A 19,527-nucleotide genomic window follows, 5' to 3' on the forward strand; every position below is an offset into this window, starting at 1 on the left:
TTTGACCGTGTGATATTGAAAATTTAAATTTAATGAAATCAATAAATAATAATAAATTCAAATTGGTTAGCAACATTAACTCAAGATGCCAAAAAATTAGACCGAAACAGCAAAAATTAATTAATAGAACAAAAACGAGTGTCATTGGACAGAGCGGCAGTTTTTATTTTTGCTGCAAGCAGTATCAACTCCTTTGCTATGGTGTGGGATTATTTTACATTGAGCAACCTGTTAAGCCACTTTATATGATGCTAACAGTGCTCGCTGATTTACCGATGTAACACTGACAAAGCGGGACGATTGTTGGCAATATACGGCACATTTTCGCTGGAAAAAAATTCCTGCTGTCCGCTGCGAACATTTTTAGACAAAGTAAACAAACTGGTCTTTTCTCGTGTCCCGCTGTACTAAATGTCAATGCCAAAAGCCAAATGCAACATACGCTTCGTCATATTTCCTCATCTTAGCTTTTCATATCTCAAGTGCTCTTTGCTGTGTGCTCTTGTTTGGTTAAAAAAATACTGCGCACACGCTGAAAATGATAGCACCACTGCCACCCACTGAGAGTATGTGCAATTACACTTGATTCTAGTACAGCAAAAAAGTATGTTCCTCAAGGTCACATGCGCCACCCCCGACATCGCTCTGCGCCCCCGTGGGGGGGGCCCGCCCCACTATTTGAGAAGTACTGGAGTAGCCTCATGCATGTGTAAAACCTGTTTTGTTTTATTGTGTGTTATAGGTATAACTGTGCCAAAAGTTGTTTTCTTTACATTTCGCTGGTTTCAGGAGGTTTGACCCCCTCAAATCAAAACAAGAAATAAATTCTGGCTCCTTTACTTCAGGGAGTTCCGGCAAGAAATTCTAGCCGCCATCACCCCTGGTTAAAGTTCCATTTTCATGTCAAAACAAGGGCCCCTATTTCTTTGAATCGGTTGCAAGAACCCTTGTTCTCTACAATTTTCCACCCGTCCTTGCTGTGACACTATTTGAATAACAGCTTAACGGTATAGTTTGTGTGTTCACGCCGCTGTAATCTTGATCATGATCTGCTCAAGAAGCGTGTCTGACCCATTTCTGAAGAGCTTGTGAGACTCAGATGACCAGTGAGAAGAATTATCTCAGGACATTTATATATGCATTCTTTACAGGGCAAAATTGCTGACTGTACTGTACTTTTCTCTCATTTGCGGGAAGCAGGTGATCTCAAGCACCACCGAAATGCGCGACAAAGCCTTGTGAGCTGGCCGTGTAAATCACATGCCATGACGGAACCCCCGAGGGCCAAACGCTACTTGTTTTGAGATGAATTTATAGCGAGTTGAATGACGCCAGGCGCAATGAAAGTGTAACGGGGCCCTGATGAAGATGAAGAAAAGAGGTGTTGTCCTTCAACCCGGGCGAAGAGGGGCGGGGTATGTCCTACTCACATGACACGGTTGTGACCGTTTGTGAAGTATGCGCGAGTTGACTATCTGACTGCTGGGGATGCAGCAGAACCTCTCAGGCCTCCGCCGAAGCATCCTGGAAGATGGGAAGGCGAATATGAGGTAATCAAAGTCAAAGCTGTTTAGGGTCGTGAATTTTTGCTTCTTGACTTTTTTTTTGTCGCAAGGATGTGAGAGCCAGCGCAAGGTGAAAGACTTTAAAGACGAGAAGTTGTCAGGACGTTGATCCTCCATGGGCTCGGCGTTCTTCAAGTTCTGCATGCAGTGTTGCTGCTGCTGCTGCGCCACTGACGACGACGATGACGACGATGAGAAGCAGCCATTAGTGGGGTAAAAACAAAAATAAAGCCATGTTAAAAAAAACACATTCAAATTCAGTAAAAAAATGCTCACATTTGTTTAGCAAAACAATACAATTATTTCTGATTTAAAAAAAGACATATGACGTATTTTTCAAAGTGTTTCATATCTTTTAGACATTGAAATGTTCCTAATATTTAACAAGTTCAATGTAATATATTTAATTTTTCCATTTTATTTCACACCTTTAAGCCTTAGGTAAAATATTTGGGTCATTTCCGCACATTTTGAAATTGAAAAATGTAGAAATAAATAATTCTTTGACAGCCCTAATTTATTCATTTAAAATTTTTAATCGAGTTAATCACAGCTTAAAAAATAATTAATCGTAATTAATCGCAATTCAAACCATCTATAAAATATGCCATATTTTCCTGTAATTTATTGTTGGAATGGAAAGATAAGACACAAGACGGATACATACATTCAACATACTGTACATAAGTACTGTATTTGTTTATTATAACAATAAATCAACAAGATGGCATTAACATTATTAACATTCTGTTAAAGCGATCCATGGATAGAAAGACCTGTAGTCCTTAAAAGATAAATGTTAGTACAAGTTATAGAAATGTTATATTAAAACCCCTTTTAATGTTTTCGTTTTAATAAAATTTGTAAAATTTTCAATCAACAAATAAACTAGTAGCTCACCATTGTTGATGTCAAGAATTACACAATGCTCATGTGCTTAAACCCATAAAATCAGTCGCACCCAAGCGCCAGCAGAGGGCGACAAAACACCCCAAAAAACACAAGTAACAAGTGGACATCACACTGTGCTGTCATTTTAATCATTTGAGCGGGACATGTGCGTTAAATGCGTCAAATATATTAACGTGATTAATTAAAAAATTAATTATCGCCCGTTAACGCGATAATTTTGACAGCCCTAGACTTTAAGACACACCCAAGTGTAATTCGCAACAGCCAAAGAGCACACAATAAAGAGGGGTAAAAAATATATAAGTGACACTGGATTGTTAGTCTGTCGAATTTTTGGACAGGACAATTTTCCAAGAACAAATATTATATGTTGCAGTAATAATGGTGAAATGGAGAACAACAGGCTAAATAGGCATCTATTAATGTAACATATGGAGAGTTTTTCTGATAATTATAGCCTAAACAGTACAACATAATAATTTTGCGGCTGCCAAGAGTGACAAACGTATATGGCGGAAAACCCAGACAAGGCTGAAAAAGCAGTTTCTGGGCTTACACCCCTCTTTAAAATAAACTGCTGTATTTTAAGCCAAAAGAACTGTTGCATTTGATAAAACAATATGTCTATATGCTGTTATAACAGTTTCATGGTGCATGAAGCCCCCAAACTATTTTTAAATTGCCCGTTTTACCCTGGAGACCCCTGTTTACAGATGCTGTGCAACCGCTTTTGTTTCAACCCAGCCATAAAAAGAAAGTCATTATAATAATCTTCAAAATGTCTATCATTTTCAGGTTAGAATTATCAATTGATGTCTAATATTTAGTTTAAAAAAAAAAAAAAAAAGACTTTATAAAATTATTCACTTGCATATTTTAAACGAATTACACCACAATGAAAAATTGGGCGTTTGTAAAAAAGTCACAGATATCGACCTCATAATTATTGCTTAATTGTAATTTTTTTTGGTCACTGTTGCATTTTCCCCGATATATTAGATGATAAATAATTGATCCAAATAAAAAAAATTGAAAAAAATTTTTTTTTAAAAAGGGAATATATTTGAAAAGAAAATCTCAATCATTCCTTGATGTCTGCGATTTCTGCATTTCGACCCTTGTTATATTACCGTGTTTCACCCATAAAAATCCCCCGAAAGTCCGGCTGTGGCCATGCACAGGTGTGTCTTTACACTCGGTGACACATGCTACATGGAGTTTTTGGATCGAGTACGCGATAATATCTCATTAAAATCATGACGTCTTTAATTCTGATCTCTCCTCCAGTTAGGGTTTTGCTGTTTAAAATGTTTTTTTGTTTTGTTTTTTTAAATGCCCTCCTGTTGAAAAATTGTTTCTTCCCCCAGAAAATTGAGATTTTAAGCTTTCCAATGATGTATCACACATGCATATAGGACAATTTTGAAATTTGGCCAAATTGGGGGTCTCAGAGCAGAACTTCATGTCACCTGAGTGTTTTCTGCCATATATATACATTCATAGACTTCACAATGTATTGACGGGACACGGGGCGCGGGTCGATAAATACAGTAGGAGTCCTGCATTGTTGGCGAGGCTGTCAAAGCTGACTAAGTGGAATCACACACAAAGAGCTTTTTTCATTGAAAATTCTTGTGATAAAATGCTTAAATCCCTGAATTCTTTCAAGATATGGACGTAAAACAGTCTCGATCCTTGGTTAAAAGCAAAAAAAAAAAAAAAAAACCCCAATAAACTGCATTTAGCATTTATTTTACGTAAATATGTCGAAGTACAATTGTTAGTAAATGTAGCTAGCGGCAGCCATATATAAACAGAACTTTTCCGTTGAAAATTCTTGTGAATAAATGCTTCAATCCCTGAATTATTTATGGATAGGTACGTAAAACAGTCTCAATTCTTGGTTAAAAGCAAAAAAAACAGTGAAGGTAGCATTTATTTTACGTAAATACTGCGAACTATGAAGCGAGTTAGTAAGGAAATTAGTGGCCGCCTTATGTAAACAAAGAGTTTTTCCTTTGAAAATTCTTGTGAATAAATGCTTAAATCCCTGAGTTCTTTATAGATATGGATGTAAAACAGTCTCGATTCTTGGTTAAAGGCATAAAAAAACGTACAGTTAGCACTTATGTAACGTAATTATTGCGAAGCATAATGCCATTGCTGTAGTGGCTAATTTGAAACAAAATCGGTTGCGCGGTGTCTGTAAATGGGGGTCTCCAGGGTAAAACGGGCTATTTAAAAATAGTTGGGGGGCTTAATGCGCCTTGAAACTGCTATGGCAGCATATAGACATATTGTTCTATCAAACACAACACTTATTTTGGCTTAAAATACAGCAGTTTCTTTTAAAGAGGGGTGCAAGAGCAGAAACTGCTTTTTCAGCCTTGTCTGTGTTTTCAGCCACATATACACAGGGTAATTCAAAAAAGAATGACCCTATTTCATGATCAAATATTTCGTAAGTAAACTTTTGAATCAGAATGAGGGAGTGGGTTTTAGAGAGATCAGATTTCCCAGTTTTCTACAATTGTCAATTGTCATTGCAATTTTTCTTCATTAAATATTTCATTATGAAATATGGTCATTTTTGGAATCACCACGTTGAGTTTTAGTCACAGGCCCAGGCAAACGATGAAAAAAGTGCGATTTATAGTCCGGGAAATACGGTATGTTAAAATGTAAAAAAAACATTTTAAATAAGGATGTTGATGAGCTTCCTTAGTGTCAGTCATGTAAATGATGATATACCAAAGTAACTTTGTGGTTACTGTCAAAACAATTGATTTTTAGAGCAGATCTGATTTGTGTGTCATTAATATCCATCTGAGCAATGTCCGCTGATGCCTCCAAGGACTCCCGATCCTTTGGAGTATTTCAGCCGCGAGGTGCAGAAGCGGCGAGACGAGGAGGCCAACCTGTGGAGCGAGCCGGGAGACCCCAGTCACTCAGAGCGAGAAGATGACCGGACGCTTTACTCGCTGCTACAGGCGCGCAACAAGACCCGCATGGGATCCACGGTACGCGCTCCAAAAATAAGAAACGATCAAAGTCGACGGTACGATATAACAGCATAACCTGCAAGTACACTTTTTGCCGGGGACGGGACATTGCATTGCATTACCGTAATGCACATAATGTAAACAATGATCCAAATGAGGGACGGCTAGCTAGCTTGTCTTTGTTGTTCCTTGTGGAGACTGGCCTGACCGCCAGGGGCACTGGAAGTTACTCACAGCAGGAGGTGCTGAGGATCTTTTAAGTTTTTCCCATCCAAAAACAGCCGTTTCCGTCCAAATTTGTCATGCTCGCGCGATGTCAGTACCCACGCATTCTGGATAGTTGACGTACTACTACTAGGCTACTACAAAGACAGCGTTCTATTGCACCTACAGTGTGTGTTGGGAGTTTTTGTATTGGAAATAAAAGCACCCTTGTATTATAATGCAAATGAAACACAAAAACATTTGATAACTAAAAGGGCTAATAAGCCTTGGTTTAACCCCCCATCCCCCATCCCCCGTCCCCCCAAATAAATTGTACGCCAGCAGCCCAACAGCAACAACAATCAATCATATGGCTACAGTGCAAGCATATCTTCCCTATTTGAAGACACCAAAGAACAATAGTCTTCATATTTGACCTCGAATTGAATTTTTCAAAATTTTGCTGTTTTTGTAAAGAAAAAAAATCGCTAATATGTTTTTGAGCCGTGTTAATGCCTTCTCTGTCAACAGTTTACTTTTCCGTTCTAATAGCGTGAGCCGGTACCAAGCCAGGTGTCAGGTGGAGTTATCCACTCATTTGTTCCCAAAACGTATAAATACGTTCTATTTTTAATTGTTTCAGTGTCCCAAAAAACGTATTTATACGTCTTTTACGTTTTTTTTCACAAGAGACATCTCTAGGTTCTGATGCAACTTAGCTCCAAAGCACAATGCTCAAAATTCATTTTAAAGAAATAAAACTGGCCACTAGAGGGCAGTAGCGCATTTGGTAAGAACTAATATCGGACCATGAAAGGAAATGAATGAAGAGAAATAGTCAGGAAACAGAAGTTGGAAGAAGTAAGAAGCATTAGAAAAATGTGGATAACGATGTAAAACACAAGGCACATGCCCCACAAAAGTTTCTGAGGTGAATTCTGTTATGAGGTAGTGGTCACTACAAAAGAAAGATTTAAAAAAATCTATCTTGATGAGAGAGGAGGTGATGAGGGAAAAATTTACCCTGTTTTTGACGCGACCACAGCAGCGTCATCTCTCAGTTCAATAGTTAAGTTATTTGTAAATAAATTGTTACTCTGCTATCAAAAGCTCTATTTGTCTTGTTGTTTATGTTGTTTTGTAGAAGGAAAACATTATTCAGATGTTTGGGATGTCACAAAAGCAAAAAATAGCTGTGTTAAAGTCAAAGTTATGTTTGAAATGTATGCTTTTAGAAAAAGCTCAATTTCTCTGTTTTTTCATCAGAAATTGGAAAATTGCTCAAGCTAAGATTTTCTAATCCTGATTTCTAAAGAATGGAAAAAGATACGAACTAACTTTTTTTCTGTTGAAAGAAGAGAGTCTAATCTTTCTTTTGGTGGGTTTGTATAGCAATAGAACAGAATTTTCTGTTCGCCTTGCAAAATCACTCAAAATCCAGAAAACGGCCAGGAGCGAAGGGCCTTGCTCCTGTGAAAATGGCTGGAAGTGAATGAGTAAACAACGACAACAACAACAAAAAAACTTTTTCAACATATATATTTAATCCCCAAAGTTAAAGTTACACTATTGTTTCAATGTGTTCATTATTTACTTATTTTTAACAACAACAACAACAACAAAACAATCATCTCCCAAAACACTTTTTTTCTCCCTAACACCAGGGGGTGTTGCAGCACCCCACTTCCCGCGCCACTGCTGACTGCAGTAGTTTTGCAGGTTACCAAGTTAACACAGTTTCATGTTATGCTAACTCTGATGCAGGTGTGACTTTCAGTAGCAAAATTAGTGGTGTTTGCCGCACTTTTTACATTATTTACAGTGGCTGCTGCTGACTGAAAAATATTCTTCGAAGGGGGCAAATGGCTGTCGACATGAATCTGTTGGAGCTGTGTGAGTGTGCGTCTGTGTGGGGGTGGATCAAATCATCACCCAATCAAACGTGCATGGGGGGGGGGCACATTGAGCAAGTGAAAAGGATAAATGTAAGTTGGAACATAATGAAAATAATTCACTTAATAATGGTAGGTCTATTCTATCCTGACAACATATGGGAAGACAATCTAAATTATGTACATAACTGAACACATCATCTAATGCAAATAAGGCTACTTAAAAGTTGCTGGTGACAATTTAAGGATCCGGAAAAGTTGGTAGTGTAATGTAATGCAAACCTCTGCACTTGCTTTAGGGCTACCGCCGCTTAAGTGTGGACATCGAGGCCATGCGAGACACGCGGAGGGAAGTGCGGGAGAAATGGAAGACCATCCTGGAGAACCTCGGTAAGCATCTTAACAATCACGGAAGCGAGACTCGAGGGGAAAGCTCAACGTTCGCTTTGCAGGTTTTATGGCCGAGGCAGACTCGCTGCTGACCGTGTCGGCCGGCGCCTCGCTGGATCGCATGCGCAACGCCGCTGCCGCGCGTTCCTTGCTGCACACGCTTCATTCCGAGACCTCGCTTTTTAGCAGCAGGGAACCGCCGCCAGAGAGATACCTCTTTATTCTGGTGAGAAGATGGTCTTGTTCATGACTGTGTTAAAATAACCTTTGTTTTACCACCGCTAGTGCGTGGGGTGTTTCACAGATGGGGTGCAGCAGCTGCAAAGACCCTGTTGCCCATAGTCTTGAGCCGAGTCCTGGGTGGGAGTAGACAGTGTTTTACCTCCTCCAGCCATCGTTTAGCACAGAGGACTCTCTGACCAGTAATTTCAATTAATTATATCTACCTTGACAGCACAAACTGTATGTAAAAATGAGTGGTCCGAAAGTTTAGAGGACGCTCGCTGTTAGCATTGGCCTAATGTGAATACTATACTAACGTCTAGGGATGTCCCGATCCAGGTTTTTGCACTTCCGATCTGATACCGATACGGGCCGATACGGCCTATCTGAGCATGTGTTAAAGTTTAAAGTTATTTACCCTCCTTACTTAGTTGTCAGACTCATGTTGAAAAGGTTTTCTTGATAACAACTAGCCAGCTGAATTAGGTGAGTTTGAATAACACACAACGGTTGGTAACAAGAAACTGACCTGTTTATTCAGTGACAAACACAAAACATGATAGATAACAAACAGAAATGGCATAGTCAGTCAGTAAAACATGCAAATAATATTGTAAACAGTCTTAAAAAAGCAAAACACACCAACAACCTCAGTGGGAAAACCCACGAACCCCGCAAGCTATTAGATGCTTTTAATGTTTCGTGCATTAGTTACAATAATTGTATAAAAAGCCTCTCAGGTTTAAATAAACGACTATTTCAGTATCAAGTTAACATTTTAAAACAGTAAATAAAATACTCAAGTCCCCATTCTGTTTCGGCAGCTTTAAACTACATTCAATTCATTTAATTTTGCGAATCAACTGTTAAAGTTGTTAAAATTGCTCCCGCAATTCCATAATTTCCCTTCCGTCTACTTTCGGCATGTGAAAGTTTTAAAACTGTTTTGAAGATAGATTCAAGTCAAGATTTTGCCGATTTAGGAGTATTTTAGATAAAAAGTTAATTAGGTTCGCTTGGAAAGTTCACAACAGCCTACTAAGGAAGTCTCCTGCTTTAAGATGGCGGCCGTTTAGTTTTCCATACTTCAATGTTGCCAACACCGTCGAGTCTGTCATCTTGCATCTAGTTCTATACACATATGATATCTATTATCTACTGTTAAACGATGTTGACGTAGTTTGTAGCGGCTGTCAGCAGCAGTCAGGTATTCTTGTGTTTTTTATCCAGCGGCATGAGTTGAGCTAAAGCCGTGAGTCGAGCATTGGCATTACCCGGGTCTATGACAAGAAAATGCGGTCCTTTTCTCATTGCATCCCAAAGACCACGCTGTGTATTAATTCCACTTTACTTGATATATTTCAATAATCGGAATTTGGATGTTTGTGAATCGTTCTCGAATCTTCCACGGCCGAATCGCTCAAGGATGTAATGACGGCTGGGCATGTTGTACCATGGTTCTAAGTGTTGGATGGTGCGTTTTTACTCACGAGGGATAATGGCTCGTCATCCAGAATGAATTCTTCGGCAGTGACTCTTGTTATTCCCTGGGCTTTGGGGCTGTCGAGTGCCAGTTTGTCACGCATAGCAAAAGTTTCTGCCAGTGTTCGTTGCGTAGGACCTTTCTTTTTGTCTTCGGTTTTCTTAACATACTCCTCATGTTGTTTGTGGTGGTATTTCGCTAAATGCTTGATTAGGTTGGTTGTATTAAAACTTCTTACAGCTTTACCACCACGCTTGACTTTATTGTGGCATATGTTGCACTCTGCCTCTTCGTTTTTGTCGTCCTTTGAGGTGAAATGATCCCACACAGCTGACATTTTTACCGATAAAGTCTCTCGGTAAATTGGGAGACGGTAATGTAGTGTGCGGACCGGATTTTAGGGAAACCGAAGCAAAAACTGGAATGGATTATGTAAATCGGTGCGCTGGAAAACCCGGACCAGATTGACAAAAAAAAAACTGGATCGGAAGTCTGGATCGGAATTTTTCCGTGTCGGCCAATCCGATACCGCTGCGCATTTTTTGCCAATATCGGCGTCCGATCAGACATCTCTACTAACGTCATGAGTTACATTTAGTGTGTGATGATCACTCAGCACAGATCCTTAAAGGCTAAAGCAACATTGCATATTCTCTCTGGCGAAAAAAAAATATTCTTACCGTGTGTGCAAGCCTACAGGAAAGGGGGGTGGCGCAGCATGTCACGAGTGACACAACCAGACTCCTACATGCAGGCTAACTACACATAAAATGTCACACATTCTGAACATGTGACGGAAACTTTGGCACATTTTCATATGAAAACTGATGTTTGTCTCGTTACATCCGAGTCTCCCAAAACACGTATTTCGCTCGATATTGTCTCGTCAAGGTCATGAATGATTTATCGTCGTCATTGACGAAAACAACACTTGTTGAAAGACTCCAAATAATTTCCTCTGATTGATCGCGCAGGATCGCTTGCTGTACCTGGACATCGCCGAAGACTTTGTGGCTAAGGCCAGGCGTTTCTACCCGCCCAAGGACGGAGACTCGGACGAGGAAGGGCCGTTGGGCGCCATTAACCTGCCGCTTCTGCTGGCCCGCGTGGAGGCCATGAACGGCTGCCCCGACACCGACGACAGCGGGGGTAGTCTGGAGAAGCCTTGAACAACTGCAGTGGCTCCTGTAAGCAGGCAGGGGGCGGTAGATGTCAAGGTTAGAAGTTGGCTTTAAGGTTGAGAATCTTATGAGCGTCACATGACCAGACAACAAAGTTGTCTTTTCAAACTGCTGACTCACTCAAGTATGTTGGGGGAATAGCGACCGGTCACGTGTTTCCTCTCTGTACGTGTCCTGTCTACAATGATAACGAATAAAGTTGCAAGCCTGCGGAGTCCATCATGAGTCCGCGTCACATGTTGTCATCGGGTTATTTGGAGTCCAGCGGAGTGATTTAAAGGAGATGCTTTTGGCGTGGGACACAATGTGCCTGTCCAGCTGGCGGGGACACGCCACTCTTTCAGGCATGCCAAAAATCCCCGAGCCCGGCGTGGGGCGCCAGCCCGGTGTCTGGTGCTCCCACAGGCCGGACGCTGCATATTTTGGTGCTCAGCTGCTGCTTCATGTTGTTGTTGTTGTTAAGTTAGAGACACAAATCTGCTCAAGGTCATGTTTGTGCCGAACGAGAGACGATTATAACTTCTTTTCCAACGTTTTTTGTTAATAATGACAGGATATATGATTATTCGTTTAAACTAATATTCTAGCAACTTCAAAGCTCAGCATTTCTGGTATAAATATGGCGGAAAACAACCAGGTGACTTGGAGTTCCGCTCTCTGGCCAAATTTCAAAATTGTCCTATTTGCATGTGTGATACGGTACATCATTGGAAAGCTTCAAATCTCTATTTTCTGGGGGAAGAAAAATTTTGAACAAGAGGGCATTTTTAACAAAAAATGTTTTTTAAACAGCAAAACCCTATCTAGAGGTGAGAGCACGCGAGAGCAGAATTACAGACGCCATGACTTTAACGAGATATTATCGCGTACTTACCTTGTTTCGATCCAAAAACTCCATGAGGCATGTATCACTGAGTGTCAAAACACAGCTGTGAATGGCCACAGCTGGATTTTGGGGGGATTTTATGGGTGAAACATGGTCATATAACAAGGGTCGCAATGCAGAAATCGCAGACATCAAGGAGTGGTCGAGATGTTCTTTTCCATATATTTACCCGTTTAAACATTTGTTTTCAATTTTTCTTTGTTTGGATCAATTATTTATCATCTAAAATATTGGGGAAAATGCGACAGTAACGAAAAAATACAATTAAGCGATAGTTATGAGGTTGTTATTCCTGAGTTTTTTACAGACGCCATTTTTTTCCATTGTGACATAATTTGTTTAAATGTTTAAAATATGTGAGTGAATAGTTTTTTTAAGTCGTTTTCTTTTTGAAACGAAATATGAGACATCAATTAATGATTCAAAGCTCAAAACAACAGACATTTTGAATAATAAATATAATTAGTTACCTTCGTTTTATGGCTGGGTTGAAACAAAAGTGGTTGTGCGACGTCTGTAAACGGGGGTTTTCAGGGTAAAACGGACAAAGTAAAATGAGTTTGGGGCCTTAATGCGCCATGAATCTGCTATGGCAGCATATAGACATATTGTTCTATCAAACACAACAGTTGTTTTGGCTTGAAATACTGCAGTTTCTTTTAAAGAGGAGTGCAAGAGCAGAAACTGCTTTTCAATCTTGTCTGTGTTTTCCGCCATATATATTTTAAGCAACACCAAATTATTTAGGAGTGCAAAAAAATATTTTAGGGAGGCTGAAGCCCCCTTGAAATAGGCCTAACAATGCCACTGATTGGACTCCTAAATCTTAAGAAAAAATACTTAAATGTAAACTATATAAAACTCCCAAAATTCTTCCTTCGCGTGAACCAAACAAGATTGAAAGTGCTCCCGCTTTATTTCGCACGCACCTCTTGGCAGGCCTGCGCTTGATGACAGCTCATCCAAATGTCACCTTCTGACAGCTGTGACAGTGCATTGGTTATGCAACACCCACGCGCCGAGCTCTTCTTCCTGGCAGTCGCGCCCCCATCGCCACCATCTCTGTGTGGGTGGGGTTCAACGCCAATGCTTGAAACAGCACCAAAATTGTAAGCGCGCAGCACCGCTCTGTCACGTTGCGAGATCGCACACTGGCTTTCACATCAGGGTTGCTATGGTGTCATAACATTACATCTTCTCTATCTTGGACGCCCAGCAACTTTTTGACTAGTCAATGTCTTGCCACTTGGATGATGTTTAACCCCTATGAGACCCAGACGATGAGTAGTAACGCGTTACATTTACTTGAGCAACCTTTTGAGAAAAACTAAGAGTAGTTTTACAAAGCCATAGTCTTTACTTTTACTCGAGTAGATTTGTGAAGAGGAAACTAGTTTTACTCAGCTACTTTGGGCTATACTCGACATTACATTGTTCCTTTTTACTGTGCATATTTTAGTTTGTTTTTGTTGCCGGCGATGCCAACAGTAGCTCTTCCAGTTTCACCAATGAGACGTCGCAACAATAATCAAATGACTCATTTTACCAATCAGACTCAAGCTTGCTGTTCTACGATGACGCCGACCCGTTCGATCACATGGAGTCTTTAAAGCACCGTAAGATATTAAGTATTTGACATAGAGTGCAGCCCAAATCCTGATGCTCCCTCCTCTATGCTTCACGGTGAGGATTAGGTGTCGCTGTTGGTGAGATGTTCCATTTTTCCTCTACACATGACATTGTGTATTACCCCCAAACAATTCAACTTTGGTTTCCTCAGTCCACAAAATAACTTCTGTGGAGTGTCCAAGTGCCATTTTGTGAACATTAAATGAGCAACAATGGTTTTTTTTTTTTTTATAGACAGTACTGGCTTCCTCTGTGGAGTCTTCCTATGAACATCATTCTTGGCCATAGTTTTACATATAGTTGATGTGTGCATGGATATATTGGACTGTGCCAGGGATTTCTTTAAGTCTTCAGCAGACACTTTAGGGTTCTTTTATACCTCTCTGAGTATTCTGCGCGGAACTCATGACGTCATCTTTGGTGGACAGCCTCTCCTTTGAAGAGAAGCAACAATGCTGAACCCTCTCCATTCGTAGACAACTTCTCTGACTGTTGAATGATGAACATCCAGACTTTTAGAGATGGTTTTGTATCCTTTCCCAGCTTTATACAAATCAACAATCCTTGATCGCAGGTTTTCAGACAGCTCTTTCAACCGAGCCATGATGCACATCAGACACTGTTTCTCATCAAGACATTTCATACCAGGTGTGTGTTTTATTGTGGGCAGGGCAGCTTTAAACCACTCGTCTGTGATTGGGCACACAACTGACTTAAATGTTTGGCAAAAATTGGTTTCAATTGCTCTTTAAGTCTCCTTCGGCAGAGGGTTCACTTACTTATTTTCCCCTTTTCTGTCATTGTTTTGCAAGCTATCCTCATTAAAATATGAAAACCTATAATTGTTTGGTGGTTTTAGTTAAAGCAGACACTGTTTTGTCATCTGTGTGATTTTGACAAAGATCAGATCACATTTGATGGTGATTTTATGCAGAAATGTGAGAAATTCCAAAATCTTCAGATACTTTTTCATACCACTGTAGTCCCCAGGTTACGATGTACTCGACTTACATAATTTCAACTCTATGAGAGCTGGAGTCTTTTTTTCGCCCCCCGAATTTATTTATTTATTTATTTTATTTTATTTTTTTGCTTTATGACGTGTACTGTCCTCACTAAACGTGAAGTTGTTCAGCTTGACAGACAGCAAACAAGGCAATTTTGCGTTTTCAAGCTTTAGACTTCCTTCACTTTTGAAAATTTGTAAAGCTGGAACACACATATGTACACTTATATTCAAAACGACACACATTTTAACAATAAAACACATGACACAAACAATTGGTGTTCAAACATCCATCTAGTCTTGATCAATCTGTAAATTCAGTTGATTAAATTAGCCTAATTTGCCTAACAAAAGTCTGCTAGTTATGCTAACATGTTGAGAATTCTCATAGCAAATTGCTCACATGTAACCCAACAAACTGTAGCTCTAAACTTATTATAAAAGCATATAAAAACATATTAGCTGAAACAACTTACAGCCTCATATGGGCCAAACCAGAGCGCAGCTGTCCTTGATCCATTTCAGACAGGTCTACTCCTCAGTCATACAAGGCGACAGTGCAGCCAGACCAAACGCTGCCACCAAAGGGCAGTGTATCCTCCATCATTAAACATAATAATTTTGGACTTTTTGGATAGTTATTTTGAGATTAAGGGGTACTTGAAGGGTTAATTATGATTTACGTGGAAATTTGGGCTACTTCGCCAGCATAGGAAAGCAACTCGTTCGTAACCCGGTGACTACCTGTTTTCAGTCATTGAAACTCTACTCGGACATTAGAGTGAGAATTAATGGGAAAAAAATAGGAATTTACCAAATTGAAGTTTACGCTTGTTGTTGCAATACCTTTAATTTTTTATTTTGGACCATTACCAGTTCCTCCCAGTTCAAATGGATTGAAAGTCTATGGCAGCCAAAGAGTTATCATCTTGGCCATTGTGTATTACGCTTTTGCCTCATGTGAGTGTCTATGTATGTGTTATATCATTTCCCCGATGAGGATAAGTGACTCACTTGTGTAACATCACACCGGCAGGCAACTTTTCAAAGGCCAGCGCTTCCCATTCGGTGTAAACCGAGTGCGGAGCGTGGCGCTCTGTCACTGAGGTGATGAATGAATGGATGTGGCGACCGTGAGGGCCTTGGCTGTAACCAGAAGTTTTTAAGTAGTAAAAAAAAAGTTCTTCAGCCTGAAGCGCGACCAATATTAGCAAATGTATCCAGGTCTATTAACAAGACTTAGAAGCATAAGCGGATTTTAAGGGGGGCCCTCCTGGTGGCTGAAAAGTGTCATTGCATGGAATTGACTTTCCTATATATATATAAAAGTTGTAAAGCAATAAAACTGGAACAAAATTGAATGAAATGAACAAAAAAAAAACATTTACATAATGGGTCAAAATTAATTTTCGAGCACCTTAGACGGTCATTTGCTTTGCATATAATTAAATATATACTATATATATATATATATATATATATATATATATATATATATATACACACACATATTTATATTAGAAAAAAAAATTTTTTTTTAATCATTTTTTTTCTCTGATTGGAAATATTTTTTTGATTGAAGCAACTTTTTTTGCGCTTGAATGTTTTAGACACAAATGTCCTTATCATTATATGGCCCAAACACAAAAAAGCTTCAATCACAGAACTTTTTCAATGGAAAAATAAGTGTTCAAATGCAAATTTTTCAATCTAAAGTATTTTTTTTGCATTCAAAAACTTTTTCTATGATTGAAATTTTTCTTTTTTTTTTTGATTGAAGTGATTTTTCTTTTTGAAAATCTATATTTTTTTAAGCAACTTATTTTTTGATTGAATAATAAAGACAAAAATGTCCTAGCAAAAATGTGGCCCAAACACAAATCAACATTAGTTCAATCAAAAAAGTTGCTTCAATAAAAAATAAAAAAAATAATAAAATAAACTTTTACATGCATTTTTTGTAGTTTCAAATTTATTGTTGCATTCAAACACATTTTTTATGACTTTTTTTGGGTTGAAAATATATATTTTGAATGAAGCTGTTATGACGGCAAGCCGTTAATGTGGATCCAAAAACACAGACCAGGAGATCAATAGAGCAAATGTTTGTGTTTAATTAGTATAACAAAGGGCGCACGCTAGAAAACGCGGATATAACAAGTACAACTTAGGACGCACGCTAGAAAACGCGGATATAACAAGTACAACTTAGGACGCACGCTAGAAAACGCGGATATAACAAGTACAACTTAGGACGCACGCTAGAAAACGCGGATATAACAAGTACAACTTAGGGAGCACGCTAGAAAACGCGGATATAACAAGTACAACTTAGGGAGCACGCTAGAAAACGCGGATATAACAAGTATAACTAAAAGAGCACCCAAGATGGCGTGAATATAACAGAGTACAAAATCCTAACTACAAAATCCAGAAGAGCACAAAAGTAAATAAGATCAAACCAGAACACGACCGAAGAATGTCGGAAGGCACCGAGGATGACGATGAGCACACAGCGGTAAGCAAGGCAGGAACAAGCATATGCAATAGTCCGACACTCGCAGACGGTGACAGGAGTCCTTAAATAGTGAGCGCTCCTAATGCGCCACAGGTGTGCGGCCACGGCCCCGCCCATCCAGCTGAATCAGATGCTGGAAAGAAAAAACAACTGAGAAGGCATACAGATATGACAGAACCCCCCCCTCAACGGACGCCCCCTGGCGGACCACCTGGTTTCGAGGGATGAAGGGAGTGGAAATCCCGCAAAAGCGATGGATCGAGGATCCAGGAGCGGGGGACCCATTGGCGCTCCTCAGGGCCATAACCTTCCCAGTCGACCAGGTACTGCACCCCCCTTCCCCGCCTCCTAGAATCGAGAATAGTACGCACCGTATATACCGGCCCACCGTCAACCACGCGAGGGGCAGGAGGAGGCACTGGTGGAGGGTTCAGGGGGCTAGTGGAGACCGGCTTGAGCAGAGACACGTGGAAGACTGGGTGGATCTTCATTGAACCGGGAAGCTGTAGCCTGACCGCGACGGGGTTCACCACAGAGTCCACAGCAAAAGGGCCCACGAACCTAGGGCCCAACTTCTTGGAAGTCCCAGCAAGGTTCAAATCCCGTGTTGATAACCAGACCATCTGGCCCGGACGATAGACCGGAGCGGGTCTTCTGTGGCGGTCAGCAATCAGGCGGTTGCGGGCTGCAGTGCAGACTAGTGCAGCCCTAGCGTCCCTCCAGACTCTATGGGCCCTCCGCAGGTGCACTTGGACGGACGGCACGACGACCTCGGCTTCCTGAGAAGGGAACAGTGGTGGTTGGAACCCGTATGCCGACATAAAAGGCGACCTCCCAGTGGCTGAGCTAATGAGGGTGTTGTGGGCATATTCCACCCAAGGCAGGTGTGAGGCCCAGGAGGCCGGATGCAGTTGGCAAACGCAACGGAGGGCAGCCTCCAGCTCCTGGTTGACCCGTTCTGTCTGTCCGTTGGACTGTGGGTGGTAGCCGGAAGACATACTTGACGTGGCCCCCAGAGCTTTGCAGAATGCTCTCCAAACCCGAGACACAAACTGGGGTCCCCTGTCAGAAACTAGGTCAGACGGAATGCCATGGGTTCGAAAAACGTGTGTTACCAGCAGGTCAGCGGTCTCCAGAGCTGAAGGCAACTTGGGGAGAGCGACGAAGTGCGCCATCTTGGAGAATCGGTCAATCACTGTCAAGATGACGGAATATCCCCTTGAGCGTGGAAGGCCAGTAATAAAATCGAGTGCAACATGGGACCAAGGACGAGATGGAACAGGCAACGGACGCAGAAGTCCTGCTGGAGCTTGATGGGCCGATTTGCCCCGAGCGCAGATGGAACACGCAGAAATGTAGTCCATGACGTCCTTTCGCATACCCGGCCACCAAAACCTCTGGGAAATGAGGAAGAACGTGCGGGACACACCCGGGTGGCAGGCAAACTTCGAGGTGTGCCCCCACTTTAGCACTCCTGCACGCTGAGCGTCCGGAACAAAAAGTTTGCCAGCAGGGCAGCCTCCGGGCACCCTAACACCCCGTAGAGAGTCTTCCACCAGCCGCTCAACCTCCCATCGGAGTGCGCCGATGATCAGGTTCTCTGGAACAACAGGCTCCTCTGAAGACATTTCCTCCACCGGTTCATGAATTCTTGACAAGGCATCGGGCTTCCCGTTGCGTGATCCCGGACGGTAAGTAATCACATAGTTGAAACGTGTCAGGAACAGCGCCCAACGGGCCTGGCGTGTGTTGAGGCGCTTGGCAGCCCGGAGGTACTCCAAATTCTTATGGTCGGTGAGTATTTGGAACGGCACCTCCGTCCCCTCCAACCAGTGCCTCCATTCCTGTAAAGCCTGAACTATAGCGAGCAGCTCCCTGTTGCCGACGTCATAATTTGCCTCCGCGGGGGTGAGGCGGCGGGAGTAGAATGCGCAGGGGTGTAGTCTCTGGTCGACTGCAGACCTCTGGGATAGGATGGCCCCCACTCCGGAACTCGACGCATCAACCTCGACCACAAAAGGAAGATCTGAGTCAGGGTGAACAAGGACAGGTGAGCTAGTGAATGCCCTTTTAAGACCTACAAAAGCGGCTTCCGCCACAGAGGACCACACAAACGGGCGTTTATTAGAGGTCAACCTGGTAAGGGGCTCGGCCCTCATACTATAGTTCCGGATAAAACGCCTATAAAAATTGGCAAACCCGAGGAACCTTTGTAACTGCTTACGTGAAGTGGGGGTTGGCCAATCTGCAACTGCCTGAATTTTGGCTGGGTCAGGCCGTAATTGCCCATTTTCGACGATGAAACCAAGAAATTGCATTGACCCGCGGTGGAACTCTCACTTCTCGGCCTTGACAAACAGCCTATTTTCCAGAAGCCTTTGGAGGACCATGCGGACATGTTGGCGGTGTTCCTGCAAGTTTCTAGAAAATATTAAGATGTCATCTAAATAAACAAAACAGAAGACATTTAGCATGTCACGAAGCACATCATTTATGAGGCTCTGGAAAACAGCGGGTGCATTAGTCAGACCAAAAGGCATGACTAAGTATTCAAAATGTCCGAGCGGGGTTTTGAAAGCGGTTTTCCACTCATCTCCATCCCGAATCCTAACCAAGTGGTAAGCGCTGCGCAAGTCT

The 19,527-nt window shown here is 41.5% G+C and overlaps 1 protein-coding gene across 1 annotated transcript; it reads left to right on the forward strand.

Annotated features, from left to right (window-relative positions):
- Nucleotides 1-1,451: 1,451 nt before the first annotated feature.
- Nucleotides 1,452-11,060, forward strand: mreg (melanoregulin). The gene is made up of 6 exons (XM_057817596.1): nt 1,452-1,550; nt 1,616-1,778; nt 5,332-5,497; nt 7,875-7,965; nt 8,028-8,191; nt 10,645-11,060. The coding sequence occupies exons 2-6, from the start codon at nt 1,681-1,683 to the stop codon at nt 10,837-10,839; spliced, it is 714 nt and encodes a 237-aa protein (XP_057673579.1). The 5' UTR covers nt 1,452-1,550; nt 1,616-1,680; the 3' UTR covers nt 10,840-11,060.
- The last annotated feature ends 8,467 nt before the right edge of the window (nt 11,061-19,527 follow it).

Source organism: Corythoichthys intestinalis, chromosome 16 (genome assembly GCF_030265065.1).
Source record: "Corythoichthys intestinalis isolate RoL2023-P3 chromosome 16, ASM3026506v1, whole genome shotgun sequence".
Lineage (NCBI taxonomy): Eukaryota > Metazoa > Chordata > Actinopteri > Syngnathiformes > Syngnathidae > Corythoichthys > Corythoichthys intestinalis.